Here is a 25,878-nt window from a genome sequence, read left to right on the forward strand (position 1 = left end):
AAACAAAAGACTTGTCACTTAGAATTTTCTGAGGAAACGTGAACAGGAAGTTGGTTTTAAAATGTAAGTAAAAAGAACACATTCTCGTCTTTATGTTTTTAATTCATTCTTACTTAAAAAAAAAAAAACAACTAGAATCTTTTTAAGATTGTAATCATATTTTCTTTTCAAGACGGTAGCATGTACCTGACGATTTTTAAGTTCGTGCCGATAGGGGGGCAAATGCATCCCCTGACCCTTTACTGGCACCGCCCTTGCTAGATCAAATTCCTTTTAAAATTGCTGTCAATTTTTTATTATAAGAAAACTCAGAATTATTGCTAACTAGCTGAGAATTAAATCTTGCTAAGAAATTAAAAACATGCTACTATTTAAAATTATTCGATGCAAAACAACTGTCTATTTACTAAAGCACACTATTTTTTTGAAAAGTGAAGATAAATTATTGATTGCCTTTTTATTGTTTCTTATTTATTTGAGTAATGAAAAGTAAATGCTTAGATGTGCATAGGAAAAAATACAACAGATTGCTTTGTTTTTTAAATGAACAAAAAATTATGGTCATACAATTTTATTATAGTCCGCTAACTATAAGAAAGTTGCCCTTTTAAAAAAGTTAACGCTGAAAAAATTTGCTTAAAAAAGTTTTTTAATATTATTTCTCAATTTCAGCACAGGTCAAAAAAATATTGTTATATCAGAGAAATGTTCGATATGCCTTAGTTTGTTAAACAGCAAATACTCAAATAGAAAAATGTAAAAAGATTCCAAAACCATGTTATTTTTTGAATCATCATCTCAAAAATTTGTTCTTTGTCTAACTTTAGAACTTCCTCAATATTAAAATAAGGTATATTAAGATATTTTTGGATAAGAAATTATGATATAGCTTTAATTAATATATTCAGCAAATAGTTTTAATATATTTTTTTTAGAAATTATAAATAGAAATTGTTCTTTTATGTCTTCCTAAAAAGACAAGAATGCTAATGTTTCATTTATACTCAACTGAAACGTGACAAGGATTTAATTAACTCCAGAATTGAAGTCTGTTTGGACGTAACGTTTGATTGCTTGATACAATTAAATTCATAAAATTGTTAGAAATTAAACTTATTTTGTTTAGAGAGGCAGGAAAGATGAGGAAAAGTAGTAAAAAGCTCCGTCTTACTATTCATACATTTAATCATATAACTTGAGTAATTTAAGTAAAAAAATGAAATAAAGGTTAACTCATAAACCCTATTGAAATACGTACTTAAGTATACACTAAAACAAATCTAGAAAAGATTTTGGATCGACGAATGAAAAATATATTTTCCAAAAATTTCGAATCGAGAGTTAACTTGTTCGAAATAATTGACTTTGTAACTACTTAACTTAAAGGAGAGAGGTGTCATTCCATTGTCTCATTCGACTTTTGAAATTTCAATTGTAGACGGAATTGTTCAACATCCTAAAAAATATTTTTCAGAGCAGCAGTCAAAAAATATATAAATAAATAAAACAAAATAAAAGGAAATAAAATAAAATAAAATAAAAAATTTACTGCTTTGAACTTTTAAGAAAGTTTTGAAGAATTATGTTTTTTTTTTTCAATGTAAGAGCCATTTCATTATTTTACGTAAAACTAATTTTAATATCGCGTTAAGTATTTTAATTTATTAATTTCGTGTATCACGAAACTAATAAACCCCAGAACCTGATGTGGGAGAATAAAAATTTCATCATCTTCAAAAAATATTAAAATAAAAATCGATGTGTTGCGAGCATACAAAAATTCTCGCCTTAGAGACATTAACTTCTAGCGAGCCCTGAGAATGGCAACGTTTGAAGCAAATGTTTGGCGCTCTCGAAAATAGAGCACTGATTTTTAAGACTCGGCAAACGTTAATGAAGAAAACTAAAGTGATTTGAAATAAAAAGTCTATGGTTGCCTACGAAAAATGGAAAATAAAAGTACAAAGAAGAAAAAATAAAAAATAAAAACATGAGAAACCACGGGAGCCGAAAGTGAAACAAAGAATCACCTTACCAGTGCAACCTTGGCTGTATTGTATAAACCAGACGGGTTTTAAAATTTAGACTAAAGTAACACGGTAGATAAGTTCAAGAATGCGATACATCTATTGGTACACATTCTTTGAATCTTGGGGATAGATTTAATCTCGATAATGCCAAAATTCTAACTACCCCTGCCACATCAGCTCATCATGATACCCGGGAATCTTTTCTTATTCATATGAATACCGATTCTATTGTTAACGATATAAGTTTCGCACCCTCTCTATATGGCTCTTGAAAATGCATTTTGCTCTGATTTGCCCTTCCTGGCTATTGAGGTTTTTCTAATTTTTAATTTTTTTTATTTTCAATTTCTCTCTTGGTGTAGTACTGTTTTTCCTGCTTTATTTTTTACTTTTATTTATGTTTTCTCGTTGCCAACTTCATATTTCTGTATCACTTTTATAATTTCTGCATCACATATCACTTTTTTTTCTTTATTCACGCCAAGCGAGTCTTAAGAATTACTATTAAGTATAATGTGTTGTAGTTGGATCTTTTTGGATAATTATTTTGATCAGAATCTTATGCTGAAAGAAGTAAACATCTGTAAATTATTATTTCAACAGGGTTCATGCGGTGCTTAAAACATTTAAAAAGCCGTGGTACTTATATTGAAATAAAGCTAACTTTAAAGCTTTTAAATTTGAGATTTTGTAACCAGATATTTGAAGTTATGTATTGAAATTGATTATTTAATGCTGTGGTGAATATAAACGTAATAAAACACATATATCTTCTTAGTTTTGCTGCCGCCACTATCACAGATTCTTAAGGACCTTACGAATTCTGTTTAAAAGGAAACGTATCAGATATATGTATGTAATGATGGTTTATGTATATGTAATGATGGTTTATGTATGTAATGATGGTTTATGCATGTAATGATGGTTTATGTATGTAATGATGATATATGTATGTAATGATAATAAATTTGTGTAATAAAAGGAATAAACCAAAGAAATTATCATAGCTATGTTTGGTGATAGTAGCTGTTGAACATGTTGAGAGATATTTTATGGTGAATTTACGAAAATTCGTTTCAGAATATATAAACACATCAGGATGCTCTTTGTAAATTCGCGATCGCAACGATCGAGTACGCCGTCTAGCGGGAGCCTGTAAATATCGGACATTAATTCATCACGTTTTCATTTAGTTCCATCAAAGTCATTGACTGAATCAGACGCCATTTTTTAGCAGCAAATAAGAAACAAAATTTCCCTAAGGAAAAGGCCGAAGAACTTGAAAAAAATCTCCAGAATATTAGTAAATCTTTCAGGAACAGAACACGCCAAACATTTGAAGAAAAATTCCTCAATAATTTTTAATTTCTATTATCAACAAACTTGCAACTGATGACTTCCGATTTCGGATACCATTACAGATGTGTGTATTAAGGTAAAATGCATTTCTTCTGTCTTCAATTCATTACGAATTAAAGTGAAGTCAACATTGCTTTCGTCATTCCAGTGAATAAATATGAATTCAGAACATACAGAATTGTAATAGTTATAGCATATTCTTCTTCGTTATAGAATAGTACTATATATTTCTGTATCCATATAATTCGGAAAACAACAATAAAAAATTATCCAAGTTACTTGAAATAGTGCCATTTGTGCTGATTCTTAATTAATTTAAATCGTTTTCTTGGTAAGTTTTTTTTAATTTTGAAAGAATAAGTTCAACTAGAATTCAGCTATTCTGTTTTTAGCTACATATTCAAATTCATATCAATTATAAAATTTTGCTGTGTAGTATGTTATCTAAAAGTAATGAAGGTATAAACTATGTATCTATTATTTGAGAATAAAGTTTTCAAACAAGGAACTTATCATTTTGGAATTCTCCGGGAATCATAAATCAGGTAAGTGCAATGATTTTTACAATAAAAAATTTGCTTGTAAATATTTTTTTTTTCATTTGATGATGGTTCTCTACAGAATGGTTTTTTACGTCTGATTAAGAATCATAAGAATAATAAAAAAAGAAACAATATGAAAGTTTTTATTTCAATGTTAAGAATTCTTAAAATCGTTTTTTTTATCCTAAGAATTCTTTATTTTCCGTTTTTTAGTTTATAATTTTTTGATAAAAATTGTTCTCAAAATACTTTTGAAAAATTAAATGGTATAACATTATGTGTTTATGTATACTTCTTGTATATTCCAATGTTTGAAATAATATGATTCAGAAAAGTATGGAATGAAAATTCGGTCCTTACGTATTAACGCCACCGCCGCTACAGATTTGGCGGTTTTTAAGTGCCGCCAATCTACACTTAAAATTTTTGCGACAATTCATAAAATAAAACACTTTATTTAAAATCAAAATAGTTAATCGGATTTCGGTGGAAAATGAGCCGATATAGAGTTTAGCATAGATTCAAAACAATCATATCGCCATATGAACTCTGATGAATAAGATTCCAAATGAAATAACATTTCCAAAACGTACGTTTGCCAAGATAAAGTTTTATGTTGTGGGAATTGGTACATTTTCGTTTTTTCGGTAAAATATTTCCCTCCTGAAAAAATAAAATTGCATCTTGTTTTGTTTTTGGCAAATCCCAAAGACGAATATTCGTAGCACTAAAAATGGCGACAAAAAAGAATTGTTTTTTTTTTTTGTTTTTGTTTCGTCAGCATTCTTTATTTTACGTTTCTTAGTTTCTAAATAATGATTTTTATTGAAACTTGAAATTTTTTGTTAAAAATTGTTGTCAAAAAACGTTGTTTACAAAATTAAATTTCATAAAATTATGAGGCTTATGTATACTTTTTGTTCATTTTAATTTTTGAACTAATATGATTCTTAAAACTATAGAATGTAAAGTTTAAATGGGCCTTTCATGTTATATCATTAAATTTAGTAATACTATTTCTCGGGCATTAGGTATACATATTTATACTCTTATAAGAATATACATATTTTTTTCCTTTAATGTACAAATATTTTTCCGATGTGTTTTGGATGTTCCTTCTCTAATAAAAAGAGATACCATTTTGTTTTCGGTTGTACAAGAAAGAAGATCAAGCATTTTTCTTTTTTAAATTTAATAAGCCACATTAAAGAAGGAACGTTGCAATGCTACACGCTACATTAACGACGTCTCCAGAGTAACTGAATGACGGTTCATATAGAAAAAATTGCAGGTATGCGTCTCATACAACAACGCCCCCTATAGTTCGTTGCGATCGCGAATTATCCTTATCTAAACTCACATATTTGGTCGAATGAAACGATTTCTTAAAAAAATTAATCAAACAATATTCTTAAACATACAAATTTTAATCTTTTTAAAATGTCACTTAGCATTCACTAATTTCTTCAATTAAATAAAAAAAAAATATCGTGAATTATATAAAACCTTGTGAATGTGCATCATAATCTCTTCCAAATATTTTAAATTTTTTACGGGATCTTTTTCGTGATTTGCCATACAACTGAGTATATAATGAAAGTAATGCAAATTTGGTTTTAGTATAAAATCTTCATATTTAAAGAAGTTAAAAACAACTTAAATACAAATACTGCCTTAGTTATAAAGTTAATGTGTTCAAATACTAAAATCTTAGAAAATTTTATGTAATTTATAAATCGATGCAAATTTTATTTTTAAAGGAGATGAAAACGAAAGCAATATTTGCTTTTTGGACAGTAATCAATTGAAAACAAATCTATTGCCAAGAAACTTCAAGATATTTTTCTATTAACTATTGAAAAAAATAAAATGAAAAAGCCTTTTCTACCTGAGCTAACCGAAAAACGATGAACGACTTCAGTTTTTATTTCATTGTTTTTATTCTCTCAGCTTGGTTGCTTGACAACGGAGTATTTTTATCTTGTTGACTACGCAGTTAGAGTATGGTTATATTAAATTTCTCCTTCTTCTATGGCGATAACTTTTAGACTCTTTTTGAGATGACGCCAAATATATATATAACGTTCTAGCACCCCAATTTTTATTCCAATTTTTCCGAAATTTATCTACCCCCTATTTTAAGGGTCAGAAATCCAAATATGCAAAAAAAAAATTATGTTTATTCAGAGAAAGTGCATTTTCGTGTCTGGTTTCGTAACTTAATTAATAGTTAGCGATAATATATTATTCGAAATCATACTAAAAAATCATTTAGATTGACACTTAGTACGTGAAAATCCGACCATTTGATCGAAAGTTACTCAGGATGATATCTTTTTTTTCGCGTTCTGTACCTTCAAAATTTGTTGATTCAATTAAATAGTTTTGGAGATATGATGGTGAAACTCAAAAAATGAAGTTAACATTAAAAGACACAAACTCTCAACCTCTCTTCTGATTAAGTTAGTGGTCTGGTAGCAGCTGATGCAGAAAAATCTGACATTTGAAAAGCAAAAAATATGACTCAGTAGGAAAAAAAATGCTATTTTATCATTTGTGTCTGATTTCGAACTTTAAGTATCACCTATACTGATTAATTACCGTATTTAAATTAAGTCTACCCTCTTGAACCTATCGTATTAGAGCGTGATCTTTCGTTTTTTTTTCTCACCGTACTTTAGATACGTAGGTGCAGGGTACTGATGCAATTATATAATTTAGAGACTTAATTCATTACAATTTGGTATAATAATATAATAGAGAGAGAGGGGGTTCTCCTTATATATCAAACAATAAATCAAGTGGGTAATAAAATGTTTTACCATTCTTTCAGCATTCAACCATTGCCAAAATTGCAAGTGACATGATTTAGGCACAGCAACGCTATAGAACTTACCGTACAACTGTGTCTAAAGGACATTTCAGTAGATTTTTATATTTTGAATACTAAAATTGCATTTTCGGATCCAGATGACTTAATAATCAAATTAAAAAAATAATAATAGTAACTGATTATAAAAACCCCGTGAAATTCTCTATAAAGCGAAACCAAACAGTATTAACAAGTATCACAATGTAAACATGTATAGGCAAATATTCTGTAAAAAAAAACTGAAGAACCATCTTATTTAGATGCTGAGAAGAGATACATCGAAAAAGATCCATCTTAGCATCATTGGTATATGCCCGTACCAACTCCCCTGAAACAATTCAGAATTTCAGGCATCACAAATAAATATATTTCAAAATAATTATCATAAAATTATTTTCACATCGTGACGTTTGACAAGCTAATACTTCTTAAAACCCGTAGCTAATTCCATTAGTCATTAATTAAATAATCGATATAAGTTTATGATGTTTGAAAATGTTTTAAAATTAGATTCGAAATATCGCGAAACTTAAAACTCATATTAGAATCTTAAAAGACAGCTAATTCACTTTTGGTAATTTAATTAAAGAGTGTATTAAATATTTTACAACTTCAGCCAATTTACATTATTTAATTTTAATCTTCAAATAATTTCTTGAAAAGACGCTTTCATCCAATTATGTTAAATATTCATATAATCGACGAATCCTTAATTCCCTAGCATTTATCTAAAAGGTTTCATAATTTTTTTAAATCTATTAAAACCATTAATAGCGGATGGCGAGAAAATCACTATTCTGTTGCCAATGCGAAATGGCCAAGTTCCAAAAAAAATTAGCGGTAATTCAAACTAATTTCTCAAATGAAACGAAAATCCTCGTAGCAATAAACAGGTTTTGAAAAACGTCTAAATTTAATACACTTGGATTAAAATCTTATATTCCTTATTGTATTTTAATCCATATTGACGAAGAATATTAATTTATTTTTTTTAAAAAACGGTAGCAATTGTTAAGGGAAGTTTTCCGCCAACGCTTGTGCTTCTTATGTTATTTTGGAATTCAGCAATTAAATATGTAGATGAGCATAATTTTGAGAAACAATGATTAACAATGATTATAGGATGAATTAAAATCATTTTTTGTTATTTAACTCACAATAAAACCTATTAAAAATAAAATATATAAGTTCTTTTGATTACGTATGATATGATGAATTAAAAGATTTTTGTTTTTTCAAATAAAAATTGTAGGGGAGAGTGGGGTCAACTGTAACATTTTTTACTTAACTATTTTTAACTAACAAAAAATCCAATATATTATTAGTATTAATTGACAGACGAGTAAAGTAGACTATCCTCTACTAGAAAAAATAATAAATACCTTATTTTAAATGTTATTATATTAGTTATTAGCAGTTTTTGACAGTCGTGCACTTGCTACAGTTGTCCCCACTTACGGGGTCAGTTGTAACAGTTCATAAATTCAACTAAAACATAGTTAATTATACATATTATCATAGTTGTGATATATTTTTTTATGGATCAAAATAGTAGTGATGTTTTAGGAGTAAAAAAAATAATGAGCAGAGACCTAGAGGGTTAAACTTTTAACTTTAAGGGGTTAAAAATTTTAATTCATGCTGTGAAAGGTAACAAATAAAATAATGCACATGCAACATAATATAAATGATGTAGGAAACTATTGGTGGCTCTTAAAGAGTTAAGTAATGGTTTGTAAACGTAAGATTATTTATTTTCAGCTGTTACAATCGTTCCTTTACTTATTGTTACAATCGTCCCCAAGACGCCATTTCAGCTTCATTTGTTAAAAACAATGCTAGTTAATTAACAAAACCAATTTTTTTTATTGAAATGTTAATTAAGGTGTCCACTTACATATTCGGTTAATAATTTTTATTTGTTTAAACAAAATTACTTCGCTACAATATAATATTTTAATACCAAAAAAAGTACTTACGTAGAGGGAAAATATCTTTTGTCATGCAACTCTTTCAAAAGTACATAAAAATGGTTGCCAGCAGGGGTGTACATGTAGATTTATTAAATACACCTTGTGCGCCACCTAGGAACCAAATCTAGAACCCGACACTCGAAATTTTTGCTCTCTTACAATCGTACCCTGTTACAATTCGCGATCGCAACGAACTATAGGGGGCGTTGTTGTATGAGACTCATACCTACGATTTCTATATCAACAGTCATTCAGTTACCCTGGAGGCGTCCTTAATGTAGCGTGTAGCATTGCAACGTTCCTTCTTTAATGTGGCTTATTAAATTTAAAAAAGAAAAACGTTTGATATCCTTTCTTATACAACCGAAAACATCTCTTTTCTCTTTTTCTGTATCTCTGTATCTCTTTTTTTTTTAAAAAAAGGAACATCCAAAACACATCTGAAAAATATTTGTAAATAAACAGAAAAAAATATGTATCTCCTTATTAGAGTTAAAACCTAATGCCTGAGAAATAGTTTTACTAAATTTAATGATATAACCTGAAAGGCCTATTTAAACTTTACATTCCATAGTTTTAAGAATCATATTACTTCAAACATTAAAATAAGCAAAAAGAATACATAAGCTTCATAATTTTATGTAATTTAATTTTGTAAATAAAGTTTTTTGACAAGTAATTTGATCAAAAAATTTTAAGTTTTAATAAAAATCATTATTTAGAAACTGAAAAACGTGAAGTAAAGAATGCTTACGATACAAAACAAAACAAAAAAAAAAAAAAAAAAAAAAAAAAAAAAACAATTCTAAAAATTCCTTATATTAAAATAAACAACTTTCATATTTTTTCTTTTTTGATTCATAATCGGACGTAGAAAACCACTCTATAGAAAACTATCATCAAGAAAAAAACTACTTAAAAGTAAAATTTTTTATTTTATAAAAATTAACACTTACCTGCTTTATAAGTCAGAAGAATTCCAAAATGATTTGTTCTTCGATTTTTGTTACCATTTTTTAGTGCTACGGAAATGCGTCTTTGGGATTTGCCAAAAATAGAACAAGATGCAATTTTATTTTTTCTGGAGTGAAATATTTTGCCCATTGTCCACCGAAATCCGATAAACTACTTTGATTTTAAATAAAGTGTTTCGTTTTATGATTTGACACAGAAATTTTAGGTGTAGATTGGCGGCACTTAAAAACAGCCAAATCTGTAGCTGCTGTGGCGTTAATACATAAGTACCGAATTTTTATTCATACTTTTCTGAATCATATTACTTGAAACATTAGAATATGCAAGAAGTATACATAAACACATAATGTTATACCATTTATGTTTTCAAAAAAAGTTTTTTGACAACAATTTTTATCAAAAAATTATAAACTATAAAACGGAAAATAAAGAATTCTTAGGATAAAAAACGATTTTCAGAATTCTTTACATTGAAATAAAAACTTTCATATTGTTTCTTTTCTTATTATTCTTATAGTTCTTAATCAGACGTAAAAAACCATTCTGTAGAGAACTATCATCAAATGAGGAAAACAAATTTACAAGCTAATTTTTTTTATATAAAAATCATAACACTTACCTTCTTTATAATTCCGCAGAGTTCCAAATGAAATGTTCTTCGTTTGAAAGTTTTATTTTCAAATAATATGTACATAGATTATCCCTTTATTACTTTTGAATAACGTACCACACATCAAAATTTTATAATTGTAAGATCTCGATATGAATTTGAATATGTAGCTTAAAAACAGAACAGCTGAATTCTAGTTGAAATTATCTGTTCTTTCAAAACTAAAAAATACTTACCGAGAAAACGATAAAGAATTTATTAATCATCAGCACAAATGACACTATTTCAAGTAATTTGGTTGATTCTTTATTGTTGTTTTCCGAATTATATAAATACAGAAATATATACTGTTCTATAACAACGAAAAATATTCTATAACTATTGCAGTTCTTGACGTTCTGAATTCACATTTATTTATTGTAATGAGGAAAGCAATGTTGACTTCATTTTAATTTGTAATAAATTGAAGACAGAAAAAATTATTTTACCGTAATATACACATCTGTAACAGCAAGTGATCATGAAATTGTACTTAAGTTATGTTGTTGGTAATAGAAAGGTAAAAATTATGGAGAAATTGTTCTTCAAATGCTTGGCGTGTTCTGCTTCAATGTTCGGCATGTTCTGGTTAGTTTTTTCAAGTTCTTCAGCTTTTCCGTAGAGAAATTTTTATTTTTATTTGATGCTAAGAAAATGGCGTCCGTCATGGCCGATGATTTTGATGGAACTAAATGAAAACGTGATAAATTAATGTCTGATATTTACAGGCTCCCGATAGAGGGCGTACTCGAGCGTTGCGATCACGAATTGACCCCACTCTTCCCTACTACTTGTTATTTCAAGAAGCCAAAAATCAAACAAAATAAATCGATTTTCAATGCAAATTTTAGTATACTTATACGCTCTGAATATTGTTGAATTCCGCAACTTTGTAATTGAATTCTTAATAAAAATAAATATGTGTAATATAAATGTAAAAAAATAAATATAAGGAAAAAATATCTTAAATATCTTCGTCCCCTCATTATTGTTCTATACATCTAAGAGGACATTTCCTAAACTCAGAAAATCGGACTGCTTTATAAGAATGACCACTTGTTAATATTCGATGCCTATACAAAAAAAAACTTTTAAACCCCCAAAAACAGAGTGTGATAAACATGACTCTAAACATATTCCCCTTATACATGTTATTCTATAAATAGTTTCTCAAACAATGTATCATGGTCCTCTTAACATAATTCCAGTTTAACAATCTATTTCAGATCATCCCTATTCATGTACTACAAGAATGCTTTGTGCAATCAATCTTAAACAAACTCAAATGGTTTATATTTAGTCACTGATAAATTAATCACGGTAACGATAATCTGAAGATATGAGAAAACACTAAACTAAATGAAGCATCTTGCTTTATTTACATTTTCTAAAAATCTTTTCCTTTTCGTTTTTTGCAAGTTTGTATGCATATAAAAGCTTAGACACCAATTTAAATAATCTATATTAAAATGTAACGTAGAATTATATTATTCTAATAATAATAATAATTTAAAAGAAACAATCCTTCTAAACTCTTAATTTAGAAATCAAACAAAATAAGAAACGTAATTCGCGATCGCAACGCTCGAGTACGCCGTCTAGCGGGAGACTGTAAATATCAGACATTAATTTATCACGTTTTCATTTAGTTCCATCAAAGTCATTGACTGAATCAGACGCCATTTTTTAGCAGCAAATAAGAAACAATATTTCCCTAAGGAAAAGGCCGAAGAACTTGAAAAAAATCTCCAGAATATTAGTAAATCTTTCAGGAACAGAACACGCCAAACATTTGAAGAGAAATTAATCAATAATTTTTAATTTCTATTATCAACAAACTTGCAACTGATGACTTCCGATTTCGGATACTGTTACAGATGTGTGTATTAAGGTAAAATGCATTTCTTCTGTCTTCAATTCATTACGAATTAAAGTGAAGTCAACATTGCTTTCGTCATTCCAGTGAATAGATATGAATTCAGAACATACAGAATTGTAATAGTTATAGCATATTCTTCTTCGTTATAGAATAGTATATATTTCTGTATCCATATGCGGAAAACAACAATAAAAAATTATCCAAGTTACTTGAAATAGTGCCATTTGTGCTGATTCTTAATTAATTTTAATCGTTTTCTTTAGTTTTGAAAGAATAAGTTCAACTAGAATTCAGCTATTCTGTCTTTAGCTACATATTCAAATTCATATCAATTATAAAATTTTACTGTGTAGTATGTTATCTAAAAGTAATGAAGGGATAAACTATGCATATATTATTTGAGAATAAAGTTTTCAAACAAGGAACTTATCATTTTGGAATTCTCCGGGAATTATAAATCAGGTAAGTGCAATGATTTTTACAATAAAAAATTTGCTTGTAAATATTTTTTTTTTTCATTTGATGTTGGTTCTCTACAGAATGGTTTTTTACGTCTGATTAAGAACTATAAGAATAATAAAAAAAGAAATAATATGAAAGTTTTTATTTCAATGTAAAGAATTCTTAAAATCGTTTTTTTATCCTAAGAATTCTTTATTTTCCGTTTTTTAGTTTATAATTTTTTGATAAAAATTGTTCTCAAAATACTTTTTCTGAAAAATTAAATGGTATAACATTATGTGTTTATGTATACTTCTTGTATATTCCAATGTTTGTAGTAATATGATTCAGAAAAGTATGGAATAAAAATTCGGTACTTACTTATTAACGCCACCGCCGCTACAGATTTGGCGGTTTTTAAGTGCCGCCAATCTACACTTAAAATTTTTGCGACAATTCATAAAATAAAACACTTTATTTAAAATCAAAATAGTCAATCGGATTTCGGTGGAAAATGAGCCGATATAGAGTTTAGCATAGATTCAAAACAATCATATCGCCATATGAACTATGATAAATAAGATTCCAAATGAAATAACATTTCCAAAACGTACGTTTACCAAGATAAAGTTTTATGTTGTGGGAATTGGTACATTTTCGTTTTTTCGGTAAAATATTTCCCTCCTGAAAAAATAAAATTGCTTCTTGTTTTGTTTTTGGCAAATCCCAAAGACGAATTTTCGTAGCACTAAAAATGGCGACAAAAAAGAATTGTTTTTTTTTTGTTTTTGTTTCGTCCGCATTCTTTATTTTACGTTTCTTAGTTTCTAAATAATAATTTTTATTGAAACTTGAAATTTTTTGATAAAAATTGGTGTCAAAAAACTTTGCTTACAAAATTAAATTTCATAAAATTATGAGGCTTATGTATACTTTTTGTTCATTTTAATTTTTGAAGTAATATGATTCTTAAAACTATAGAATGTAAAGTTTAAATGGGCCTTTCATGTTATATCATTAAATTTAGTAATACTATTTCTCGGGAAATTAGGTTTTAACTCTTATAAGAAATATACATATTTTTTTCTGTTAATGTACAAATATTTTTCCGATGCGTTTTGGATATTCCTTCTCTAATAAAAAGAGATACCATTTAGTTTTCGTTTGCAGAAGAAAGAATATCAAGCATTTTTCTTTTTTAAATTTAATTAGCCACAATAAAGAAGGAACGTTGCAATGCTACACGCTACATTAACGACGTCTCCAGAGTAACTGAATGACGGTTCATATAGAAATCGCAGGTAAGCGGCTCACACAACAACGCCCCCTATAGTTCGTTGCGATCGCGAATAATAACTACAAGTAAATTCTAGCCTTTGAATTAGGACAAAAATGTTTAATTAAATATTAGAAACAAAAATGCTTATTAGAAACGATAACTTTAAGACTTATATCAATTTTATGCTGATGACAACCAAACCAATATGAAAATTAATATGGGAAAACTGGATCATACCATGTGATTTTCTTGTCAATAAAAATGCAAAAGAATAGGACATTATACTGTTGTTAACTAGGTAATAATTTCTAAACATTGAACCTGACCTATGGGAACCAGAAGTCAGACTTACAGTTATATGATACCAGCTAAGAATGATTTTTTAACTTCAGTTTTTTTTTCGATGAATACTTCGCGTTCGTTTACCATATAACAAAAAACTTATAATAACAAGGGGATCAAAATATTATCGTTTTTTAAACCAGCATTCTTCGTTGTGTTTATTTTTGAAATCAATATATTCTTTATGGCACCTGATGCACTCAAGATCTTTTTGTCTATAGATTAATTTTTTTTATTGAGTTGTGATTTTGGCGGAAGTAAAACTGAACCAATCGTGAGAAAGGCTTAAACACCTGTCGATAGTGTTTTGAAATTAAATTGATTTGGAAAATCCTTTGCCGGAGGTAAGAAGAACCAAACTATTCCAAAGAAGTGAAATAGAACTTTTATTTTAAAGACAGTTCTTCCCATGTTAAAAAGTAGGAAATCCCTATGTTTACATTTCTTTGCATCTGATTTCTGGAAAAATTTTAAAAGGAATTCTTGCAACATATTTTAAAATAAACTTTATGAAAATGAACGTAACGATTTAGAAAATTAACAGAGACTCGTTATATCATACCGAGCCTTGTAAGTAATAACTAATATTTTCTTACTTTTTCGGGTAGATAGAGTTTTTACTTTTTCGGCCACAGCCATATTCTTTTAAAAATTATTTTATTATACTTAAACGAATTATCTACCTATATTTCATAAAACATTGATTTTAACTTCATGCTAATTTTTTGCAATTTTTGAATTTAGAAATTTTCTCGGCCTCTGGAACGTCAAGAAGAAAGCGAACACAAAAATGGCCAATTTCGTGGTTTTTAAAATTTAATTAGATCATTGATACGAACAATTTAATGAAATAAACACAATTTTCGCATTCATCACTTTGTGCATGTAGCTGAAAGTTAAGTTCTAAATTATTTAACAAATCTCTTCATAACAGTATAATTCATAATAATATATTAATGTAATTTGCTCCAAACAATAATAATTGTAAAATGGTTAATGAAATCAGACACCGATTTAAATAACTTAAAATGAATTATCTGATGATGAATTATCTTACAATCTTAAAATGAATTATCTGATGATGAATTATCTTATAATCTTAAAATGAATTATCTGATGATGAATTATCTTATAATCTTAAAATGAATTATCTTATAATAATATAATAATAAAAACAATTCTCTTAATTTAGAAGTCAAACATAATCAAAAACGTGACAACAGTACAGATAATTTTAAACTTTAAATTAGGAAAACAAAAATATTTATAGGAAAACAATAACTTTATGACTTATATCAATTTTATGCTGATGACAACCAAACGAATATGAAAATTAATGTGGGAAAACTGGATCCCTCCGTATGATTTTCCTGTCAATAAAATTGTATTGGCAACAATGGAAAACTGTGATACCATCATTAGATTTTTAAATAGTAAGATATTAAAAAATGGAGCAAATCCTTATATAGTTAAAGCTTGTAATCAAGTTTCAGAAAATACTCTTTACTTCTTCAGACTTATAATTTCTATTCAATGAATGTTTGAAAGAAATACTAAGAAGAAAAAATATCTACAGATGCTGTAAATAATCTGAAGTGCCCGCCGCCGGGCTACAGCCCATACAGCACATTGACTTCGTTATGACATCCTAAAGTTGTCATCTTTAGGATTCTGTGACTTCCAGAGGAAGTCCTATATTTACCGCTAAATGTCCTACGGATGTCATCTGCGTGTTAGAATGTCCCACCTGCAGATATCTTAATGATGTCATAACTAGGACAGTTTCAGGATACCTTTAGAACGCTTTAGGATGGCATTAGGACATAATAAGACCTGTTTAGTAAGGATTTAGGTAACTTGTGGGATGCATGTTGGAAATAGTATGATAGTAATAGGAGGGTGTCTTATTTTGGAAATAAATTTCATCTTTGAAATTTTTATTAATTTTAGCAACTTAAATAAGGTTTTTCTTTTAAATTTACTGAATTAGAGGTCAGAAAAATGTTTTCTAAATGAAAAAAAAGGTGATAGTTTTTAATTTGTATACCACTCTATTTTTCCAGAAAAATGGGCTATTCCTCTACTATTTTTTTTAGGAAAACTAATAAAGGAAAAGAGAGTAAAACAGTTAATAAACAAACGTATCTAAAGAAAAGAATAATGTATCATTTTAATACAAAAATATGCAAGATAATTGGATTTCACATTTCTATTGCTTGGAATAAAAACTTGGCCATTATTAAAAAGTCTAATTGAATGTACCCTTTGAACACCAAGGAAGGTTACAAGTCTCCTAATTAGCGTTAGTTTTCTGTAAAGAATATTTCTTATTAAATTAAATTATGAGACTTATTGAATCTTTTATGTACATTGTAATTTATGATTGCTTCATTATTGCTCATATTGTTTAATGTAGTAGATATATTAAATATCTTATAATAAAATAATGAATAATTTTCATTTTAATGTTGCTCTAATACTGAGAACTTCGCATTAATATTTAAATTTCTCGTATGATCAATTGAAACTAGTTAATTGGCAAAATAATTCTCATAACATTCTTCTGCAAAATTTACTAAAAAACATTTTATATTATAAATAGTTTAAATGAAGTTGTGACTATTTTATCAAAAACTCAAAATAGATGTTTATGGATCACATACTTTATTGTTTAGTTATTGTGTCAATGATGCAATTTAAAAAAACAAATAAAATTAGAAAATTATGTGTTTTTATATACAAACTAAAACAGCTGTTGCCATGTTTTGCTGAAGAATTGTTAGCTGAAGGCATACTTAAATCAGTATCTTGAAAATATTAAAAATGACTTGTTTTAAGGATTTATCTATTTTTTGCAGCATAAATTTAGTGTATGCAAATAAATATGAGAATAGAGAAAAATAAACAATATTAGAATCACATAAGTGAAACTTTTATTTACACTATTATTTCCTTAATTTTTTTACAGAATAAACTCTTCTTTCTTTAGCATGGCGCAACCAGCCTCTAATAATGCTTCCAACTTCATTTACTTTAGTGTATGTGAAAACACTGCAAACAGCTTCTAAAACATAACAAAAAGAAAATATAAACAAACCAGTAGGTATTTTCATGAATAAACATAAAATTATTTCAGAACCTATTTAAAAGGTATCTCAAACTAAATTAGTAGAAGCCCAGATTTCTGTTACTCTCAGGGAAAATATTATGGGGTAACCTTGTTAAGCTGCTTTTTCAACTGCCCATCATACGTAACTTAATACTAGTTCACAAAAAATAAAATGATTTGATACATGTTTGATTCATTGTTATAAGAATAATCTAGTAACAACAACTGTAATAATGGTAAAGCTATTAGTACAAACACATGTAACAATGATCAGAATATTTTAAAGTGCAAGTCAAAAAAAGTGTTGGATAACTGAAGTATCGTATGATTACCATTCTACTATGACTGAAAAAGAAGATGGTGATACTAATAACAATATTATTTCAAACAACACACTCATAAATTATTCCAATGTTTGAAATTTATAAACTCATTGAAAATTCATGGAATACTAAATTTATAGTACATTAAAAAGTTTGGCAACTTTAGCAACACAAATTTTAACTATATACTGTCAAACTACAAATGGAATAATATATATATATATATATATATATATATATATAAACAGAGATTAAATATTACCAATAATTGCACCTGACACTCTGTAACCAAAAAATCTTTTTTTTCATTATTGCCCATCCAGCTTTAGAGTTCAACAACATCATCAGGCATGATGTGACGAATAGCTCGTCTTGTTACGTTCTTTAAAATCAGTTCCATCAAGACTTTGCAATCTAGCAGACTATGAGAAAGAAAAAAAATTATACAAATAACAATATTTTAAAAAAGCAAATTGACATGTAAATGATATAATTAATAAAAATTTATTTTAAAGAAAACAAAATTTCATTCTGAAAATAGTTTATCGTAAATCTGTCCTTGTAAAAGAACGAGCTTTTGGAGAATCAAGAAAAGACAATACTAAAATTTAGCATACAATTTTTTTTTGTAAAAATACAAATATGTAAATACTAATTAAATGTTTCAACCACAATTATCAGTTAAAAATGTTAACAAAAATTTAATAATTGAGAAAATATGCAGATCAACTACAAGTAAGTTTTATATTCCTTTTAAAGCACTAAATATTTTATCTTAAGAGATCATTGAATATTTTTTAACCCCGTCAAAAAATACATATTATGAAACAAAAGATACCTAACTAAAATATATCTATAAAAGTAAACTAAGAATTAAAATGTAAACACATATATTTAAACCAGCTTCACAATGCAAGAGGTGAATAATGACAAATATATTTACAAGAACTTTTTAAAAGAAAATAAACTCCTTACAGATTCAATAACTTTTTTCAATACTTTTATTAACTTTTCAATACTTTTATTAACTTTTCAATACTTTTATTAACTTTTCAATATTTTTTTAAAAAAAAGTATTTCTTGAAACACTAAGTAGTGAGCATGAAACTAAGCATTAAGCAGAAGAAATTCTAATAACTGCTTTTGAAACAATGACATTAAAATGAGAAAATGTAGACACTATTCTGTATAAAATTAGTTACACATATAGACATTTTGATCACGTCCATATGATTCTTTTTTAAATAATAAACTAAACTAATATTAATATAAATATAATTTAAGAATTATTTTTAAAAAGATATGAATTACTGAGATAGTGAAAATAATGTAATTATCTTCAGCAGTTAAAATTGATAGCCTGATTAAATTTAATATAATAGTTAGATAACTTTGCAACTTTTTATTAATTTTAAGACAGATTGATTATGAACAATCATATAAGGAGAAAAATTGAATTCATTGCAGCAAATGCTGCAATTTACTCAGACTAGGACGGAAAAAAAAACCTGCAGCCCTTTTGCCTGGTTATTTACTTGGCTAAGTATCTCTAATTTTCAAAATCCCTATGGACCGCATTTTTTACACAAGGGAACGCTGCAAGCTCTATACGCCTATACTTCCAGGTTACTGTTTCGGGTGTATTTTAAAGCCATTTGGCTCACAACGCGATCATTGTGTTTTGAGAACTTGCAAGAGAACATTGTGATTCTTGCAAACGTGGTATTTGATTACTTATTACTTGTGTTTTCAATGCTAAAGGTGCTAACACTAACGTAAGATGATGCACAGCTTGCAACAAGAACAAACAATAATAAACAAATTGAAAGAGGCCAAATCAGGATTGCCAAAAAAGGGAGTTATTCAAAATCTAGCAACCATGTCACCTTTTTCGCAATACATCTCTAAAGAAATAAAACAAATTTTCACTTCTTACTCACCAGAATTACTTATCGTTATTATCTTATGAAATACAACAGATTTGAGCTTAAAAATTATATAATTTATTTCTTTTGTTAAAAACAAAATTATCAGTTTGAAAATATAGCCTAGCAGAATAAGCAGTAGCAAGTATTGAGTTGGAGATTGTTATTGTTTACATTTATATTGAAAACACCATTCATAGACAATTTATAGACAAAACTTTGTAAAAAATGGTAAAATAACAATATACTAAATAATGAAGATGGATAGCAACATTGAAATAATTTAAATGTCATTTCATTTGTAATTAGAAGAAATGATTAATTTAGGGTTACCAAAAAAACATGCCAAATAACAAGTTGAACTTAAAGGAAGAAAACAAAAATAATAGAAAGAATGAGTTATCAGAACAGATAAAAATTTGCCTCACGAAATAATAAAAGTAAAACTTCCTCAATAATTATGAAAAAATTTAATAAACCACGCATTTAAACATTTAGTAATGTATGTAAACATTGCAATTGAGATATTAAAGATAATGACGGGGTTCAAGTACACTTATAAATCAAATATATAAATAGATTATAAAAAAAAGAAAGATAAACAAAAAAGAAACTAATAAGATATTTGAGCTTATAAATACCTTATTGTTTAGATTTCACTAGCAGAATTGCTCTTGTCACTGGATAAAAGATGTAACATTAACGGCAAAGTTGAAGTTAACACGCATGCGCTGAACGATGATCCTACAAGACTCCTAAAACACTCCTTTGAAAGGCCTGTCATATTGCTGTCTATTTGTGACATCCTACGAAATTCTTTCTTCTGACACTTTACGGATATGACTGTTCCAGGAGTGTTCGGAATGTTTTGGGATGTCTTTAGGACGAAATTTGCTGTATGGGAGGGTTTTTTCTACTGTCAGTCTTTCTACCTATGCTATGATTAAACATTTTTTTTCCATGTTTTATTGTATTTCTCTAAAATATATAATAAAATAGAATATTTTTTTAACTTAAATACCCTTTTTCAATAAAAGTAAGACATTTAAACTTTTAAAGAGAGAAAAAAAACTGTGTTTATGAAATCACTACTTCCAAGGAAAAATTTGAATATTGAAAAGAATTATACATATTCTTTCGTTTTAAACTGTATTATTAAACTTTCAGATCCTCCATTTCAATAGTTTTATTTTTCACTTTCGAATTATTTTTATGTAGAATAATAATAACAAACAATTTACCCTCTTTTAGTGACACCTACTAAGTTTGTTATGAAGAGAAAACAGCAAACAAAAACTTCTAATAAGTCAGTTTTAATATCCGCTGTGTGAAAATAGGAATAGAAGCAATTAAACCTGTTTTCATTAGCGTCTAAAATGTAAATGAGACTACAATAACATTGATTTATATATAAAAAAGAAGCTTTTCATCGTTTCAATTTAAATTATTTATTCTTATCTAAAAATAGTTTCATCATCGGAGTGAATTATTCAAGAGAGGCGTAAAGTTATCGTTTGCATTTATTGTCAAAGTTTTAATAATCTTGGGTTCGATTCGACATATTGTCTAGAAATCTTCTAAATGTTTATAAATAGCCATTTTTATGTTACCAGATGTGTTGTTACGTTTTGAAATAAGAATTGGATAGCTTTTGTATAATGGAGAGTTAGGTGAAAGCGTTTTTATTTGTCTCCAAATAACTTTTGACTTATACAATGGAACTCGAGTTTATGTTTTAGAAATATGTTGCAATTTTGTATTTTCTTTTAAGAATTTTGTTTAATAAAATATAGGAGTGGAAGAAATAGGGTATATTTCTTGCCGTACTCAACATTGTGGTGACCCGAATCGTGATAAGAGGCAATAGTAACAGGTTAGTTACTGTAAATACATTTGTTTTGCGATTTATTTCATTGATCAAAATTAAAGGTTAAACTTGATATCATAGTTAAGAATGGATGCAATATTAAGAAAACGCAGAGCTACTAGAGCTTCCTTTACCAAAACGTTTAATACTTTATTTGAAGAATTAAGTAAAGAGTTACCAGATGATAAAGTATTAAAAACTAAAAGTGCCACGTTAGAACGACTCTATGGAATATTAAATGAATTCGACTCAAGAATACTAGAAAAAAAGTTTGATACTGAGGAAGAATTTGAAATAGAACATGCAAGTACCGAAGAGTATAATGAAAAAATGGATCTCGCTCGTGTAGAAATTGCAGACTATTTCAATAAGAAAGTTGAACCTTCCTTGGCTTCCTTTGGTTCGTCGCCAAAGCTAAGCAGACGAAAATTAAAGTTACCCAAGATTGAATTGAAACAATTCGGAGGTGACATTAAGGATTGGCTTACATTCTGGAATCAGTTTAAGCGTATCCACGATGACCTAGAAATGGAAAAAGAAGATAAATTCCATTATTTATATCAAGCAACCGTAGTTGGTTCCAGAGCTAGAGAAATCGTGGAGAGTTTCCCCGCCACTGCTGACAATTATGATAAGGTTATTGAATGCTTAAAAAATAGATTTGGTGGTGAAGAATTATTAATTGAATTTTATGTCAGAGAATTATTAAGTCTAGTTATTAAAAATGCCACAGAACAACCGAGAAGAATAAATGTAACTCATTTATATGATAAATTGGAATCCTACCTTCGTTCTTTAGAGTCAATAGGTATGACCAGTGACAAATACGCAGCAATGTTATTCCCTTTGGTTGAATCGTGCATTCCTGAAGAGATTTTAAGAGTTTGGTTAAGGAGTTATTCAACAACAAAGGTTCAAGAAAATACGTATTGTGAAAAATTGAAGCAACTGCTATTGTTTCTGAGAAACGAAGGGGAAGGAGAACAACGAATTTCTTTAGTGAGAACTGGATTCAAATTTATTGCTGCTGGTACTAAGAAAGAAAAGAAGACTGAAGCTGATATATTTATACCAACAGCAAATGAGTTATTTTCTGGAAGTAAAAGCTCGAGGACTGTGGTAGATAAAAGGTGTGTATTTTGCGACAAAAACCACGAGAGTAAAGATTGTTTTACGGCAGCCAAATTGGCTTACCATCAGAAGCAAGAACTAATTAAGAACAAGAAAGCTTGCTTTATATGTCTTAAGTTTGGACATAAAGCAAAATATTCCAAATCAAGTGTTAAATGTCTAATTTGTGCTAAGAGACATTGGTCGATCATGTGTGCAGAATTATCGCCAAACAAGCACGAAGTAAAAGATGAAAAAGTAATTGATTCGAGTGAATGCCAAAATGTAATACTTGCGAATTCTTGCTGTTCTGGAGAGATATTCCTTCAAACTTTAATGGTAAATATTGAAAGTAAAGAAGGAAAACGTGCTATAAGAGCGTTAATTGACACTGGCTCTCAACGCTCCTATATTCTGAAGAGCACTGTTGAGGAACTGAAATTTCGCCAAATTGATACTCAAACATTGATTCATAGCTTATTTGGAGGGTCAAAATCAAGCAGCGAAATTCATAATCTTTTTTCTATTAAAGTTACTGATTTGAAAAATAGTTATAGTTGTAATATGCATGTTTTGGATCAACATAAAATTTGCAGTTTTGTTCCACGACTTCATGATGGACCTTGGATACAGGAAATGGTACTGAAGGGCATCTCACTTAGTGATATTGGGAATCATCGACAGCCTATTGAGTTATTAATTGGAGCCGATGAAGCAGGAAAACTTTACACTGGGAAAGTGTGCAATTTGGCGTGTGGTTTAACTGCAGTAGAGACTTATTTAGGTTGGGTCATTATGGGGAAAATGAAACCCTCAGTAATTGACGCCAATCTTTCGAATGTTTTGATTTCTCTATTAACTCAGACCACTGACATAGAAAACCTTTGGAAGCTTGAAGCAATAGGTATAACAGATGCATGTGAAATAAAAGATCAAAAGGAAATAGAGGACGCAGTCCAAGTGCACTTCGAAAGAACAGTTAAATTGAATTCTGAAGGACGGTATGAAATTTATTTGCCATGGATCAAAGAAGCGAACATCTTGCCTGACAATAGAAAAGTAGCCGAAAAAAGATTACTATCTGCTACAACAAAACTTAACGAAGCTAATAAATTTTTCGACTACAATGCAATTTTTGAAAATTGGTGTAAGGAAGGTGTTATAGAAGAAGTCCCTGAACAACTTAAAGGCAATAGTGCACATTACCTTCCTCACCGAGCAGTTTTTAAAAACAGCTTAACAACTCCGGTGAGACCCGTTTTTGATGCATCTGCCAAACAGAAAGGATCTTTTTCATTAAATGATTGCTTAGCCAAGGGGCCAAATTTGCTGGAACTGATACCCGTGATAATTCTAAAATTTAGAGAAAACAGCATCGGGGTAATTTCCGATATAAAAGGCGCCTTTCTTCAAATTTCAGTAAATGATAAAGATCGTGACTACTTACGTTTCTTGTGGTGGAAGGATGATAATAAAACAGAAATAAAACTTTTCAGACATTGTCGTGTAGTGTTCGGGGTAAACTGCAGTCCGTTTCTGCTTGGAGCAGTTATCAAATTTCATTTGAGACAGTTTGACTCTGAAATTGCCGAGAAGTTATTATATTCTTTTTATGTGGATAATTGTGTCACTTCTGTGAATACTGAAGAGGAATTGCGGAACTTCATCAATAAATCGACCGAAATAATGGGCAAAGGAAAATTTGACTTAAGATGCTGGGAGCATACGAAAATACATAATGATGAAGATGAAGAAAAAGAGGAAGTAACTAAAGTACTTGGATTACTGTGGAACAAACGAGAAGATTCCTTGTTTTGTGATGTACCAAAAATGAAGATGAAAGATATGCCAATCACACGGCGTACAGTGTTATCTGTGGCTCAAAGAATATTTGATCCAATTGGATTTAGTTGCCCAGTCACATTGATACCAAAATTGATTCTACAAAAAAGTTGGCAAGAAAAACTAAGTTGGGATACCGAATTAACAGAAGATTTGAAAAAGGAATTCTTAGTTTGGCTTGAGGATTTACCTTTATTATCATCAGTAAGAATTCCTCGCCAAGCAACAGCAGTTAATAGAATTTCGTGTAGTTTGCATGTTTTTGCTGACGCTTCAAAATATTCGTACGCAACTGCCATTTTTCTTAGAAATGAATCGCAAGATGAAATAAAAGTGCAACTTTTACTGGCGAAGTCAAGAGTTTCTCCACTGCGAAAAATTACGATTCCAAGACTTGAATTATTAGCTTGTTATATTGGCGCTAAGTTATCTGAATTCGTCACGAAAAGTTTAACTCTGGAAATAAATGAAACATATTATTGGACGGATTCAACAACTGCCTTGTTCTGGATTAAGAAGAATGACCTACCCTGGGGAACATTCGTTTGTAACAGAGTGAAGAAAAAAAAAAGAACTTTATGGCCAATGGCTAAAATAATAGACGTTTTTCCTGGTAAAGATGGGCAAGTACGAGTGGTTCGTCTTAAAACTTCATCCTGTGAACTCGTCAGGCCTGCGCAGAAGATTTTCCCACTCGAAATTTCCTCACCCACTGAACCTAATCTAATAAATAATGAAGCATGCAAGAATAAACCAGAGAAGGACTTGCAGGTAGTTGGAAAAACAGTAAGAACGAGAAGTGGAAGACTTATTAAAGTGCCAATTAAATTTTTGAGCTGAAAAACTTGGACTTTCGGAACAGTATTTTAACATTATAATTTTCATTCATTTTACTCATAGAAATATAATTAGTTTTGATTAGTAAAGTAAACCTCCAATCAAAACGGTGGGAGGATTGTTACGTTTTGAAATAAGAATTGGATAGCTTTTGTATAATGGAGAGTTAGGTGAAAGCGTTTTTATTTGTCTCCAAATAACTTTTGACTTATACAATGGAACTCGAGTTTATGTTTTAGAAATATGTTGCAATTTTGTATTTTCTTTTAAGAATTTTGTTTAATAAAATATAGGAGTGGAAGAAATAGGGTATATTTCTTGCCGTACTCAACATGTGTGATATGATGTGAGAGATAATGAAAAAAAAAATAATAAAAACTTAATAGAGAAAATCTGTTTTCTTGATTCTTTAGAGTATTGACGTCATCTAGAATATATATTTCATAATGATCACCTTAATTTATATTTTTTGAATCTTTGTCAAAAATTAGATAAAATTAGTACAAACATTAGGGGTCAAGAAA

The 25,878-nt window shown here is 28.7% G+C and overlaps 1 protein-coding gene and 1 long non-coding RNA gene across 2 annotated transcripts; one reads left to right on the forward strand and one right to left on the reverse strand.

The window, feature by feature from the left end:
* Nucleotides 1-17,251: 17,251 nt before the first annotated feature.
* On the reverse strand, nt 17,252-20,602 carry LOC147811843 (uncharacterized). Its single transcript, XR_015433152.1, has 3 exons — nt 20,340-20,602; nt 18,036-18,195; nt 17,252-17,405 (listed from the first exon to the last, which is right to left on the reverse strand). It is a non-coding gene; the product is annotated as an uncharacterized LOC147811843 (long non-coding RNA).
* A 1,773-nt stretch (nt 20,603-22,375) lies between these two features.
* On the forward strand, nt 22,376-25,357 carry LOC147811844 (uncharacterized). The gene has a single exon (XM_087162241.1). The coding sequence runs from the start codon at nt 22,376-22,378 to the stop codon at nt 25,355-25,357; it is 2,982 nt and encodes a 993-aa protein (XP_087018367.1).
* The last annotated feature ends 521 nt before the right edge of the window (nt 25,358-25,878 follow it).

This window comes from Parasteatoda tepidariorum, chromosome 4, assembly GCF_982258835.1.
Source record: "Parasteatoda tepidariorum strain Cologne lab strain chromosome 4, Ptep-v5.0, whole genome shotgun sequence".
Taxonomy (NCBI): Eukaryota; Metazoa; Arthropoda; class Arachnida; order Araneae; family Theridiidae; genus Parasteatoda; species Parasteatoda tepidariorum.

Bases quoted from the DNA above. Each gene is read 5' to 3' on its own strand.
- LOC147811844 (XM_087162241.1), top strand. From the start codon at position 22,376: ATGACCAGTGACAAATACGCAGCAATGTTATTCCCTTTGGTTGAATCG.